Source organism: Melanotaenia boesemani, chromosome 3 (assembly GCF_017639745.1).
Source record: "Melanotaenia boesemani isolate fMelBoe1 chromosome 3, fMelBoe1.pri, whole genome shotgun sequence".
NCBI classification, from domain to species: Eukaryota; Metazoa; Chordata; class Actinopteri; order Atheriniformes; family Melanotaeniidae; genus Melanotaenia; species Melanotaenia boesemani.
The window spans coordinates 28,707,461-28,722,086 of record NC_055684.1 but is presented as its reverse complement, the minus strand read 5'-3'; the positions used below and the strand labels follow the sequence as shown (position 1 = coordinate 28,722,086).

The 14,626-nt window shown below is 39.1% G+C and overlaps 2 protein-coding genes across 2 annotated transcripts; one reads left to right on the top strand and one right to left on the bottom strand.

Annotated features, from left to right (window-relative positions):
- Window positions 1-453: 453 nt before the first annotated feature.
- On the bottom strand, window positions 454-10,958 carry LOC121637077 (NCK-interacting protein with SH3 domain-like). The gene is made up of 13 exons (XM_041980982.1): window positions 10,409-10,958; window positions 9,470-9,582; window positions 9,181-9,391; window positions 7,367-7,442; window positions 6,647-7,197; window positions 5,334-5,504; window positions 4,605-4,691; window positions 4,259-4,397; window positions 3,137-3,217; window positions 2,791-2,919; window positions 2,494-2,583; window positions 2,237-2,409; window positions 454-2,125 (listed from the first exon to the last, which is right to left on the bottom strand). The coding sequence occupies exons 1-13, from the start codon at window positions 10,577-10,579 to the stop codon at window positions 1,901-1,903; spliced, it is 2,217 nt and encodes a 738-aa protein (XP_041836916.1). The 5' UTR covers window positions 10,580-10,958; the 3' UTR covers window positions 454-1,900.
- A 243-nt stretch (window positions 10,959-11,201) lies between these two features.
- Window positions 11,202-14,486, top strand: ndufaf3 (NADH:ubiquinone oxidoreductase complex assembly factor). Its single transcript, XM_041980983.1, has 5 exons — window positions 11,202-11,354; window positions 12,536-12,731; window positions 12,806-12,872; window positions 13,611-13,711; window positions 13,830-14,486. Exons 1-5 carry the CDS (start codon window positions 11,212-11,214, stop codon window positions 13,935-13,937), a joined length of 615 nt encoding a protein of 204 aa, XP_041836917.1. The 5' UTR covers window positions 11,202-11,211; the 3' UTR covers window positions 13,938-14,486.
- Window positions 14,487-14,626: the final 140 nt, after the last annotated feature.

The window sequence follows — 14,626 nt, the reverse complement described above, 5'->3', positions numbered from 1 at the left end:
AAAAAAAATACAACAACATCCTATATCTGGATGGTTTGAAATTTTTGTTTTTTGTTTTCAGCCTGAAGTTTTTATGTACTTGTTTCAGAGGGCCTATTTGTTTTTTAAGACCACATGCAAGTGTGCAGCTTTAAATACTCTCTCATTATCTTTTGTCTGCATTTCCTGTGTGATGTCCATTTTTATTCTTCTCAAACATTTCCTGAAATGAGTTTAGGCCAATAAAAAAAGTAAACTAATTACATCAACATGGTTTAAAAAAACAAATAAGAAGAGGATTCCAAGGGAGCGATTGAATAAAACCATAAACCATTTCTATAATAACAAACCTTGTGAGGAGTTTGCCATTAATACCAGTTGTGTTCTGTTTTTTTGTGTCATGTCAGTGTGACCTGAAGCATGTTCTTATAAACTTGTTATCAAATGACATATTTCACAACTGATCTGACAACATTCACTGTTAAAATATAGCTTTATTAGTTTCATTATAACATAGTTGCAGCATTTTTGCAGACAATGCTAACCATGGAGATGCCCACTGCTCACACACATACACACACACTGTAAATAGACACAATTTGTCAAAGAATGAACACTCAAACATGAACTAAAATCTGATATCTCTTGTGAATTGTGAGAGCCTCCCATATGGAGATGGCACATCAGGGACAAAATAAGAACAGGTAATGTATTAAGATGGGGGAATAGTCACAACACAAAAACAAGGAAAGGTACACTGAAACCACCAGGAGATAAAATAAAATGCCCTGTATTTTTTCTCCTTTGTCTCCATTTTCAGCAGGAACATAACTCAGCAACACTAAACGATGCATCATTGAAGATAATAATTGTCAAACACATCAAATTTCGCATCAAACAAAACGCTTGTTTGTGATGAAGTCTCAATGCAGCACAGTCAGTTTGAATCTGTGAAGAGTAGGTGATGTCTGATGCTTAAGGAGCTATCCATTTACTAATACAAAGCGATTTCTTTAAAGTGTTAGAAAAGCCAGCAGGAGCAAACTGAGATAACCGCAGATGCAGAAACAGCAGACTCAATATGCAGCAGCAACATACTCAGCTATGAGCTTAGTAATGATAACATGAGTCAGTGTGCTTTGCTTTTCTCATGAGAGACGTAAACATTGCTCTACTTGACTTGAATTTTAAGTATTACTAAAGAAGGGTTGAATGAAACAGGAAGTCAGTTTTAAGATTGCAGTTTCCAGTTAAGAAAATAATACTCTCTCAGTAACACACAGTAGTTTGGTCCCACTACAAGGGAAGCATGTAAAGGTTCAAAGTATTCTCTCGGCTGTGAAATAATCGCACTGTTACATGTATTGCTACCATAGATATGCCTCTCTGTTACAAAACTTCACATTTTCTCCAAAATCCTTTTGGTTTAAGTTAGTTAGATTAGAAAAAGGTTTAGCTGTAGCTGTAATTATTTTAATATCAAAATCCTTTAAAGCGCATGCAGTCAGTCCATGTCGGGTTCAATTATTATTGCTTAAAGTTTAAAGAGCAGCATTAAGGCTTAGCCAACTACATATTCGGGTTATTTCTAAGTTCTAAGTATGATGAAACTTTGCAGGATTTTATTTAAATTTTCTTTTGATGCGTTTACTAGATTTTCATTCTTCTTAAACACACCATATAGATTGCTACTCATTATTCAAGTGAATCTGTTTCAAGAAGCTGTGAAAGCACTGGCATCACATACATGCTGCAGCCCTAGAAACTCCTTGAAAACACTGCCAACACTGGTCTGTTTCTCTCAGCTGGCACGGAATACAACATGTCCTCAAACTTGAGATCTTCACCTTTTAAGCTTTACCGTACATCCCTTCAGTAGACGGAAGCAGACTACAGTGTGTGCGTATGATACTGATATGGTTCAGTCCTGGTTCTCACAGATCTGTGGGAACTCCTTATAGATCTGCTGTACAATTAGCTTATCCATCTGTTTGGCTGTGGCGCTTCCTTCATCCTCTCCTGGCTCTTCCTCCTCCCTGAGAATCCTCTGCAGGGATCCCTGCAGGTCAGTCAGGCGATGCTGGTGCTCGAGGTAGTCCGTCGAGCGCATTATAGAGTGCATGAGGGAGAGATATTCCATCCGCAGCTTTAAGGGGAGGGAAAAACAGCAGGTATTATTACACGTAATGTTTGAGATTTAACAAAACTTGCTAACCAGCATCTCCAGTAACCTCAAATCAACTCTCTGTCAACTCACCTTGTCTCCAGGTGAAAGATCAGATATCTGTCGAACAGCGATGTCAATCATCACCATCATGTCGGTGCGGTAGAAGATGTCAGCGGTCTCTCGGCTGGCGAAAACATCCTGCAGAAATTTGAGCACTGAGTGCGGTGCAGGAGGAGTGTGTTTGAACATACACACAGGATCATCTGGAAGGGAAAACAATGAATTATGTGATGCAAAGGAATGAAGGAGATATGAAAAATGAGAACCAATAATCCTCTGTATTTTACCGCCTCTGTTCAGGAGCAGCAGCACTTTCTCTGTCAGGATCTTGACATTTTTCTGCTTCAGCTCCTGCATTATGACGTTGTTGCTGGGTGCTGGTTGACACAAACATCCAGAGCGAATAAGCATGATTATAAAACAAAGAAAGCTCTACAAACTGCATAAGAAACTTTATCAACTTAACCCAACTAAAAACTAGTATAGGAACAATTTAACACCCTGTCACAATATTAATAATTTTCAGCTTTTCCACCACTTTCATGTTAAACCGCTTTGAAAATGTTGGTTGAGGCCATTCTCACCTGTGTGATGCAGGTCAAAGGCCAGCAGGAGGTTCAGGAAGATGTCAGGTAGCTGCTCTGTGGGATCAGAGGGAAGTCCGTCCTCTACCACACCCAACAGAAACTGAACAAAGTCCGCATTCAAGTGTTCTGAAAGCAGGGAGGGTCATGATTATGTCTGTTGTTCTTCTTTCTCACACTATCCTAAGCAGCTTTTAAATCATACATGTCAACTTCCAGCCACATGCAGTTAAGCCCAGAGCACTTCAAACCACCAATATGCACAATTATATACCATAAATGTGTCTAACATCAGATAAAGATAGCAAAAAAAAAGAGAAAAATAAATAAATAAAATTTCTCATACCATAGTGATGATATGGCACCTGCTCACCCATTGAGAATATCATTGTTAGTACCAAAGCTGTGTAACACATCTTCTGGTGCTCTGGTGGAAAAAAGAGGGAAAAACAGAAGCGAACAATGCATTTCAGAAAGACTAGGATAAAATGTCTGAGTGTGCATGAAAACTAATACTAAATGGCTGTGATCTTCAACTTTATGCACTGCAAATAGCAAGGTCATCACTTTCTAACAAAGATTATAAGACACGTTTACCATGGCATTGTTTCAGTCAGCTCATGCAATGTGACAACATGCATTTCTTTCCAAACTGGTGTTAATTTTTCACTTAGATTTTGTACTGATAATGGGAGAGCTGGACCACTTTGTAAAGTTTTCTGTGGAAAAAAAAAATACTAACTGTCGGCTGACTAGATATTTGGACACATAATGTTCTTGGAACTAGTTCTCTAAAATTAGAAACTACTTACTGCATCAGTTAGGATTATATAAGCTGTTAACAGCTAAAAGAACACAAATCACTGCATTACTTTTTCAGTGGCAGTTTCTTACATATTTCTTGGTTAAATCCAGATTGTGACTTTTTTGGGGGGTGGCAGGAAGTTTATAGAAAAAAGCTGGAAGTAATCAATTGTTGTCAGACATGAAGCCAAGTCAGAAGTCCAATATGGTGCAATTCCACTTAAGGCCACTAGGCGCTGGTACCGATCCCTCTGCAGTTTTACTCTTGTCCAAATATTTTCACTTCTGGCTCCAGAAGGACCATTATTGTGCTAATATCAACTGAGGCTTTTATAACAGCCTTTCACCAACCAGTGGGTGACATTAGTGTGACAAAGTTCATCATTTATTTACAGAGTGCATTAAAAACAGACTCAATAATAATAATAATAATAATAATAATAATAATAATAATAATAATAATAATAATAATAATAATAATAATAATGATAATAATAATAATAATAATGATAATAATAATAATAATCTACCCTGTAAAGAAAAAAGTGATATAAATAGTGAGTGCAAATTTAAAAAATGTCCTGTGATCAGACAAATTATAATTTTAAGTTCCAGATAATTGTGAATGCTTTTTAAATAAATGGTGAAAAGGAAATGTTCTCACCCTGTGTGTCTGTCTGCAAGTCCCTGGCCAGCTCCATGGGTAGGATGGAGTTGAGGAGGGTGGAGATGAGAGCAGCATCCAGGCTGCACATCGCCCCGAACACTTTAAGCAAGAGCAGCCGCAAAGATACACGATGCTCCTGCATGAAGACAACAGTGAACCAGTGTCAATCAGATGTAACAGCAATATAACAACGCAGGTTTTACACCAGCTGAAGTCAGGCCACCATCTTGGTTCTGGGAGGAGCTTAAAATTGAGACAAAATAAGAAGAAAACCATGTGACACAAGGACAATCTTACTCTGCAGGAAGATTGAACTAATGGGGACATTTTTATTTGGATTTACCATCTGATAATAAGAAACCAGCGACAGCACGTTCTCATAGTTGTTGGTTTTGCACATCCTCTTGCACACTTCTGGATCTGCATCAGTCTGAGGACACAAACAGCAGAAGATTAACATCATAGCTGTGTAAAGGCATCATCACTAAACGGTCTCTGGAAACACCTCAGGATGCAGGAGCCCACTGACTCATCTGAACATCCCATTCCTGATCTGAGTTTTAGAGAAACTGCCAGCAGAGAATATTTAGCAGCCTGAGGGGCTTTACAGATTCACTTCTTAAGCACACAGTTGGATTTCTAGCGTCGTCTGAGCCCCTCTAATCCCATCAGACATGTCTGGTATTTACACACAACATCTGGACAGGTCCTGTGTTCACATCACAGATTAATCATAGAGAAATTATAATCATGCAAGCAAAACAGCAAAATGACCTCAAACTCAAGTTGAATTACTCAGTTTAATATTTCTCTGACGCCACTGAATTCTGCCTAAACAGCTAACGTCCCCTTCTGTTCACTGCAGTTAAAACACATTTCAGTGTGAGAACAGAAAAAAAGCTTATGTTGATTTTTCTTCAGGTTTGTGACTTGCAGCTTGCTGTTCTCATGTTTCCTACTTTGCTGCATGTTTGATATTTAATACTTTAATGGGCAAGAAAAAATTTAGCAAATGCAGCATGTTTACCTGACACTTATTTACATTCTTTGACTTTAAGTTGTGTTTTGTTACCAGTATCTTCAGCAGCTCCTCCAGATAGCAGGAAATGAGAGCGTGGTCCTCGTGAAGCGCCCAGCTGCGCTGCTGCGAATCATCACAGTGACGGGCGAGGTCGCTAAAGATCACCTCCAGCCGCTGTTCATCATGGCACACTTGACCCTGCGGCAGCGCAGCACTTAAGTCCTGCAGACGCATAAAAAAACAGTCACACACCTAAATATGATATAACTTGTAAAACTAGTTTAGAGAAAACTAGTTTTGACATAAAATATAAACTATGTTTAGACATGTTGGAGGGATGAGCTTGATTTGAGAACATTTTTCTTCTGTTAACCTAAACTTGCTCTGATGGAAATTTTCCCACTTGAGGGCAGAGCAACAAGCACTATACGTTACAAAGATACTTGTGTCTTGTTTAGTGATTAAATACTTTTACAGAATTTGTCTAGAAGTGTGTTTCTGGTCACCTGGCAAATGAGAGTGAAGTGTGTACTTTCCTTTTTCTCAGCTCCTTACTAAAAACATGCAGCTTTTTCAGTTGACATAATACTTCTAATTCTTGTGGCTATGTAGGCAGTGTACAGTGGATTCAGACCCACAGTTGGTGAAAATGTAAAAACTGAAGAGATGCACACCTTAACACCCCGCCCCCCCCCCCCAAAAAAATATCATGGCAAGTTCATTTATGTTCAGCGCAATAATCTGCTTAATATTTTTTTTTTTTTTACACACACCAAAAAACTGGTGATCGTATTTAAAATCATCTCGATGAAGAGATGTTTAATGCATATAATTTTTAATAGTTATACTAATTTGTTTGATAATACTGAATCAATAAAATCTAAATATATCTATCTTATATCTAATTCATAGCATAGACAAAGTTTTTTCTTTCCATTTCCATTATCTGTGCCCATGATAAGGATAATGAGACGGTTCTTAAGGATTTTGCAGAGTGTCCTTTTTATAGGGGACCAAAAGCTACTCAGTTTGGCCTCACAGCTGTGGATGTGTTGACCGACCTTGAGAATGTATTTTTGGTGAAGGTTTTAAAGACACTCAAGAGCTTAGGGGGTTAATTGAATGAATGTGGTCACACATGTGTGCACATACGTCGGTATGTAAATAGGGGATGCAGCTAAAAGCTGTCAGCAGCTGTGATCTGAGGTTAGGTAACATGTAACATACTTCCGTTAGTTAAGCTCCTTTCACCCCAAAAGAACAAAAGAGAAGTGATACTGTCCTTTGTTTTAAAATGTGTGGGGGGTTGACTCTAAACAGCTTAAGCTGAAGGATGCTGGGTCAACATGATGAACAAATCTGACCTTGCTCTCAACCAGCGAAAGGAGAACTTGCTCCAAAGCAGACGAGGCTTGAGGTAAAGCGGTCTGCAGATGGCCGACCACCACGCCGACAGCAACCCGGGACAGCTCGTAACTCAAGCCCGTGTTCTTCCGTACCATTTCGATCAGTTCAGCTCCAATGGTCATGGGAAGTGGTTCAGATTTGGTAGGGCTACCAGGAGGACTTTCAGCAACAGACGGTGGGGCAACTGGCCATTCTGTTTCTGGTGGGTTCTCCACGGTGAGTTGGACAGGAGTGGTGGGTTCAGTGCACTGGGGAGGCTGCGGTGCTGGACTTTTCTTTGCTGGAGCTGGCAAAGGAGAACAGCCAGACGCCTGTGAGTCTGGAGGTGGTGCGGGGGGCTTCACACGGGACGGCACAGGAGGAGGAGGGGTGCTGGAAACACTTGGCAGACTGACATCAGAGGAGACTAGGGAGTGGGAGGAGCCAGACTCTAGAGAGGTGGTGCTGATAGAGAGGGAGGGTGCAGGGGACGGAGGAAGAGAGGACACTCTGGAGGGGACCTCAGGCTCTGCAGAGAGGAGAAAGCTCCAGTTACAGAGAGAAATGAGAGTGAACAGGAGTGACCTGACTAAGAATAGAGTGTTTGTGAAGTATAGAGCTGCAGCAGGTAGCATCAGCACAAACTGTGCAGTGGTGTGTTTAGGGGTGATAGGTGGAGGATTTAAACTGTAACTCACCAGGACGCCGGTGGTTTTTCTGCTTTTCAGGGGGGGGTGGAGTGATTGGAGCAGCACGTCGAGGCTGAGGTGGGATCTGCAGGAGGGGGGACACAGGCAAGACTGGATTACCAGACCCACTGGGACCACATAACTTGAAGTGACTTAATTGTGAACTCACTGAAAATGTGTTACAGACTTACAGGCAAATGAATAAACAAATAAAAATAATTTACAGTGGTTCTGTATTATTAGATTTTTCTTTACTTACTGTCTGTTTTTATGTCCTAATATCCATAACCTTAGGGGTTATATGTTTGTAGGGAGTGTGTCATCCTCTTAACTTTTTATATATTTTTATTACAAAATTTAATGTCTGATAAACATGAACGCTCATTTAGTGTTTAATAAAGGAGACATACGTGTAAAAAAATGAATAAATATGTAAAATTAGCACAAAATGTAAGGAAACTTGTGAAGCCCCTGTTTGTTTACTGAACATGTTATGATTTTGTTTCTTCAGACTTCCAATCATCACCTAATCAAAAAAAAAACAAAAAAAAAAAAAACACACACACACACACACATACAAAAAAGTCAACAGCAGAATTAATTGTTAGGCATCGGTAGAGAAGATATGGCAAGTTTCTCATCGGCACAACCCACATACTCAACTCTGCTGCTCATTCCACAAATTCATTTTCCTTACAAATGTGGCGCCATTTACAAGGGAAATATAAAAACTGTCACACATTGTCACAACAAAGAAATACAGTACAAGTCAAACGTTTGGACACACTTTTCCATTGGATTTTGTGGGTCAGTGTGTCCAAATTTTTGATTGACAAAAGAATAGTTTAAAATCCTCAGTTTGAAGAAGTTAAAACCATAAAAAGCAGGATTATTTTGGATATCAATCAATGATTGTCAAAAGAGTTTGAATACTTTTGTTTAAACTCAATGTTTTTAAAGTGTGAGACAAAGAAGTGGCTAAGTCAACCAAACAGAGCTTTAGTTATTACAAAGAGTTCACCTTGAATTTCCTAAACAAACGTGATTTGATTAAAAAGATCACACATAAAGTAGTTTGGTAGTATTTTATAATCATTCTCCTGCTGTAGTGGTACTGCACTTGTCTTAATTGCATTAAACTGGCTGCACTAGTGAAGGTGTAGATATAAAGATATGACTAGAGATCACTAGGTATGCTTATTACTTTGGCTCTGAGTCAAATAAGTTTCATTCTTCATAAACACTCGTGTCAGTGTCCATTTTATCCTTTGGCCCCAAACCTCAGACATAACAAGTCAGTTGTAGCTCCTACACAACACATGAAGCTGAGAAAATGTTATGAAACAGTAGAAATCAGCATCATCCACTCCATGTGGTGATAGTACAAACATAAACTCACTGACACACAGAACCAAACTTAAACATTAACCATTCTTCACCAATTTAAGCCAAAATAAAAAATATAAACAAAAGCCCACTTTCACTATTCGGCGTTAAATTATGACTTTATTTAAAATGAAGACATTTTAAATAACTCAACTGGCAAGCTGATGAGCAAAGTCAGTGATGGCATATAAGAATGAGCATGTGCCTCCTCTGGCTTATTCTGCTGACTAATTTGACTAAATCAACAAGAACCTTGATCTTGTTCTGCACATTAGAGGGTTACTTGGAGCTGACAGTATAAATACACACACATACAAATTTTTCTCCACACAACCCAAAACAGATTCATCTGATTATGCATGCATGATTTACAGAGCACTACATTTCAAGCAGTTTTGTTGCAGTGTGTTTTCATGCATATAGAATAACTTTCTTACCTGATAGAAACCCTGCTCTGCATGCATACTGTCCATACTTCCCGATAGTGGTACGCTTCCCTGTCGTCCGTAGTCTCGGTTAAGGCCATTGGGTGGAGGAGGAGTTTGACTGAGAGATATTTCGCTGCTGGAAGATGGGAGGCCTTGTTTGTGTCCAGTGGAAGAGGAACTTCGCCGAGCAAGGGTTTCCTTTCTGTGATGGATCAGCTTTCTGTGACACAGAGAAAATAACAGTTTATATGTCATAATCACTGTATTTTATCTTTTTTTTTAATTCACTTTGACTCACTGAAGAACATCTCGCTGCTCAAGATTGTATTTGCCTCCATTTTTTAAGGCCACATTATGGATTCCTTCGATTGCTCTGTCAATAGACTGCAGCACCTCATCTTGCTCTGGAGCCTGCAACAAAAACATGAGAAAAACAGGATGAAAAGATTAAATATTTATTAACATGGCAGCATCTAGTTATTAAACTTTTAATTTAACAAGGCTTGAAGACATGTATGACTCTAGGCAGAAACAAACTAGGACGGTTATCTAACAACAGCCTTTAACTAGAGTCACACATGCTCAACAAAGCCTCACTTTCACGCTCATTAAAGCTCCACAGCCAATGTCATTAAGTACAGGAGTGAGCATTTTTCTCCTCCCAGTGCACAGAAGCCTAAGATATACACATGACAACATACAAGCTCTGACTAGTTCGCTGGAGCTCTGCATCTTTGGAAAATCTCGTCATTACTAAGCTTGTCTGGGTGTGACTGCAGAACCCAAAACTCTGAGGAAGAATGCATGTAGCCTACTCATCAAACAAGAATTATTGATAATGAAATAGATGCACAGTCATTGTGGCAAAAACTATGCAGATCTGCGGTGTCTTTTCTTATTTTCTGTTTTTTTGCTTTGGCATCCTCTCTTTTCATCCCCATCCTTTCCAGACTCTTCTCCTGTCCCACCCTGTGTCCTCTAGAACTGCAGTGCAGACAAATCAACATCCCTACATCATGTAATCTTACAAATAATTTATAATTTTTTTGGTAAGCACGCTTTTTCTACCGGGGCAGTCAGCCTCAACATGGCCTGCGCTGCATCACCAATACCGCACTGGATCTGTCTCTCTCGATCCCATCAATGATCCCAGGTTTCAGTTATCACAGAAACCGCTCCATCTCAGCTATCACTGGGACCAAAATTGAGGAAAAGCTGGATCAAAACATAGTTTTACCTGTATTTTTTCGATATACGAGGCAGGAATGTAGCCTGTTTCCCCAGAGCTGCAGCGGGACCCCAGCCACCAGTGTTTGTTGCTCCTCTCAAGGATTAGGAAGCTTTCTCCGGCCGCGAAGTGCAGCGAGTTCGGCTCCGCAGATCGGAAAGCATACAGAGACCGGTACATACTTCAAAAATACTTTGACACGACGAAATGACCAAAAACAGCCAGAGTAATTCTATCTGAAGAAAAGATGAGTCCGGGCGGAAAAACTGCTCTATTAGGGGTGATTTAAAGAGACTAGGAAGGCATGGCTTCGGTGAATCGCTGATGTCTATTTACAATGTAGCTCGGATCGTCTGACCTAGACGTAACCAGAAATCACCACAGGGGGCGCTGTAATGCCCTGAACACGCCCACCAGGCATTTTAATCAAAGGCAGAGCGGTAGAGATTTTGCTCAACCCAAGACGCAAAATCACAAGTCTTTTCTAAAATTTTCAAGATTGTACAAGACAATCTTCAATGTCTTGTACGTGAAAACTTACCTTGCCTAAAATTGGTGCTTATCACAACAAATCTTTACACATTGATTGCCATTTAGTCAAACACAGTTTCATTAAATTTGCAAATTTATCCTTGCTTTCTTTTCTCATGTACATTTACACAGAGTCCTAACTTTTTTTAATATTGGGGTTGTATAAAAAATAATTTATTATAATTTAATTAAGCATTAAAATTAACTTAAAATAGTCGCATATCACACATCACAACCCTTGCTGCTTCGATCTTTCGTTGCACAACACCGGAAACGAGTTAATGGTGTTACAGAGAATACATTCCCCCTGCTTGTCACCGGCGAACTCCGTCAACATGGTCAACACGGTTTGCGCCAGATTCCTCCTTCAGAGATCAACACGAAGGATACTATTCTCTTCCCGAGCAGCCCCCGCATTTTCCAGGTATCATGATGTTGTTACAAATTATTGTTGTTAATTTAAATCTAATAAAGAAGAGGCGTAACATAAACAACTGTCCTATATTTGTTTTTCTCCCATCTTCATCTGTAAGATTCGATGACATTTAAATGTAGTTGTGAAAATATTGCATTTGTCACAGAAGTTTGTTTCAGAGATTAGCTTAATTTCAAGGATGTTTTGCGTCACTTTACAAAGTAGTTGCCGAAAAGGCATTATTGTGTCTAATGGGATTGATATTTGACATACACCACACTAAAGAGATTAATATAGCAAATAAAGCAAAAATAAATACTAAATAATCAGATTTTTTTTCTAAATTTAAAAATAAAGTATTGTTAGCTCTTTACGTAGTTTTAAATCAGGTAATGTGGAAGTTTAGATACTGGATAAACAAACTGAGTTTATGGTTGTATGTTGGCTTGTGTACATTTGTCATGGGTTACTGATCCTGTGCTACCTGGTGGTCCCTCACTCTTAAACAATTTGCAGTTCTCATTTGTCGTAGCTTCTGTACACATAGTAAGAGTATGGAAATATTTCTTAATTACATTGTCAGACACTCTTATGCATAATGCTTCATTCTGTTTTATTTCGTTGCATGTCTCCATGTCTTGGGTGAAGATTGTTTATTTAACAGCACTCTGAGCTCAGAGCTTTAAAATCAAACTATTGAGGTTGTTATGGACAGAATAAGTTTACTTTAGTTGACTGAAGTTTACTTGGGGTCAGGTTGTAGTTTTGTTTGCTTAATTTTGAACAGTCAGCCTCCAAGTTTACTTCAATGTTTTATGACATAGCTAAAAAAAAGTATAATTTTACATCCCCACAGAAACACAATAAATATTTGTAATAACATTATCAGCATCACTGGATGACTGCAGGTCAGAAGGTAGAGCAGTTGTCTACTAATCAGAAGGTTAGTGATTTGATCCCTGGCTTTCCAAGACTGCATGTTATTGTCAGCATTGTTGTCACTGGCAAGTGAGTGTGTATGATGGAGAATAAAATACTACACAGACTGAAATAAATTGTTTAGTTTAAAAAGTGCAGTGTGAAAGTGTATATGTGGCCAGGTTAATGTTTACTTACACTAAAGAACAGAAACTGGTTGGTATGATATTATATGGTATATTCTAATTGAGTTTTCCTATCTTTTGTTCCAGTCCATTTCTGTCTCGTGCTCATAGATTAGAACCCGGAGATGATGAGTTGTACCAACGTACCAAGGTGTCTATAATGAAGAACGAACCAGAGAGTGGGATCTTGATCCACAGCTACAGTTCATCAGGATTCAACATCGATGGCAACCGGGTGTTTGGGCCCTGTGCTGTGTTGCTTCCTGCTATTCTGCAGTGGAACGTAAGATCAAAATCCAAATTATTCCCACAGTACTGTTGTTTAAATAATGACTTGTTTGAAATGTGTTTCTGCAGGTTGGCACATATAAAGACATCACAGAAGAGAGTGTTTCACTCTTCCACATGGTTGAACCAACAATAGGTAATAAAAAAAAAAAAAAACAGCAGACAATGCAACGTGAAAATAAAGCAGTAAATATTCCAGACCATTTCCTGCCTGTGTGTGGATGAGCGTGTGTTTGATGTTTAGAGTTCCTTTGTCATTCTCCTATAAATATTAACAAAAGGAGTTTCATTCGATGGTGTGTCTTATTTTGTGTTGTCGGTCCTTAAGCCATAATGGCCTTGTCCTGCCATTATACAGTTAGATGCTGAAGTGTATGTTGGCAAAGTTTCAAACAAATAATCACCAGCTGTCCATCATTCTGTGATTGTGACCAGTTAGAGCTGAGCGTACCCTTCATGTGGTGGGTCATAAAAAGACAGCAACTACAACAGAACACTTCAACCAGAGGGTAAACAGTAATGCTGCAGCTTTTTATGGCATGAAAAAAAATATATATTTATATATAGAGAGATTTTTTTTAAATCATCAAAGCCTGTGAACATATTGTAAGCTCTTAATCCATCAAGGGTTTGCAAAATCTGCATTTTCATTGCGTCTCAGCATTGTCCACAAATCCCACCCAAGGTTGCTGCTGGTCTAAAACCTCCCAAAGGAATTCAGTTGGGTTAAGCTCTTGTGAAGATGCAGAGAATATGATTCAAATCAGTGTGATTCTTAAAGTGGCAAAATTTTGTAGCCAGAGCATATTTCACATAAATACATTTGTCCTGAAGTTTGTTTTTGTCTCTTGTCTTTTCTTCCTGGTTCATGAAGAGATTCTTGTGCTGGGCACAGGCTTAAAGCTCGAGCGAATCGACCCCTCAGTCCTTGCACTGCTGAGGCGTAAAGGCATTGCTGTGGAGGTGCAGGACACGGTAAAGTATGCAAAGTGTCTCAGCACCATAAAACATGATTAATAAAAGCATAGCACACTTTATAAAGACAACAGTTAAAGTAAACTAAGCTGTCGTAATTTTACTCTTTCTTTTGCAGCCAAATGCATGTGCAACCTTCAACTTGCTGACAAGTGAGCGAAGATTGGTTGCCGCTGGTCTGATTCCTCCTTCTCCCAGCACAGCCCTAGAAGTTAAAAAGGACTAAGTGTTGGAATGCCGGCTAGAAAATGGAGTGGTAACTGAAGACAAAGGTTCACTTACAAGTGAAATGGCCATTCAATTTCTGCAGAAAGCTCACAGAGAAACAAAAACATTATATCCAGCTCTGGCATTCAGTTAGTTATTGTTGAATGAAGTTTGTTTAAAGCAGCAACCACAACTCAGAGACCTGAGGTACACTCTGGTGAGCCATGAGCCACATTTCTGCTCACTAGTGTAATACTCACAGCATTTGGATGTACACGAGTATGTTGGACAGCTCTGTCACCATGTTGGCAATGAAATCTAAAACCTAAATACATATATATGTATTTCAGTGTGATATATATATATATATATACACACACACACACACACACATAAGGATATATATGTATATTTGTATGTATATGTGGAGAATGCTTTAACTTAAAGTGTGATGCATTTGTTGTTTCAACCCAACCACAAAAGCATCTTAACATACTGTAATTTGCAAAAGCTGATCTGTGTGGCAATATGTAAAATAAAGATTTATGTGTACATATGTTCCAGGAGGCGACTGCCCTTCATCTGGATAAGCCTCTTTACTCAGTACGTCTGTCCGACGTCCTCCACCAGCAGCGCTGTCTGTGCAGCATATGACATAATTCAGTGGCTTTGTCCTTCTCACACATAAGCCCCATAGACAAAAAATCC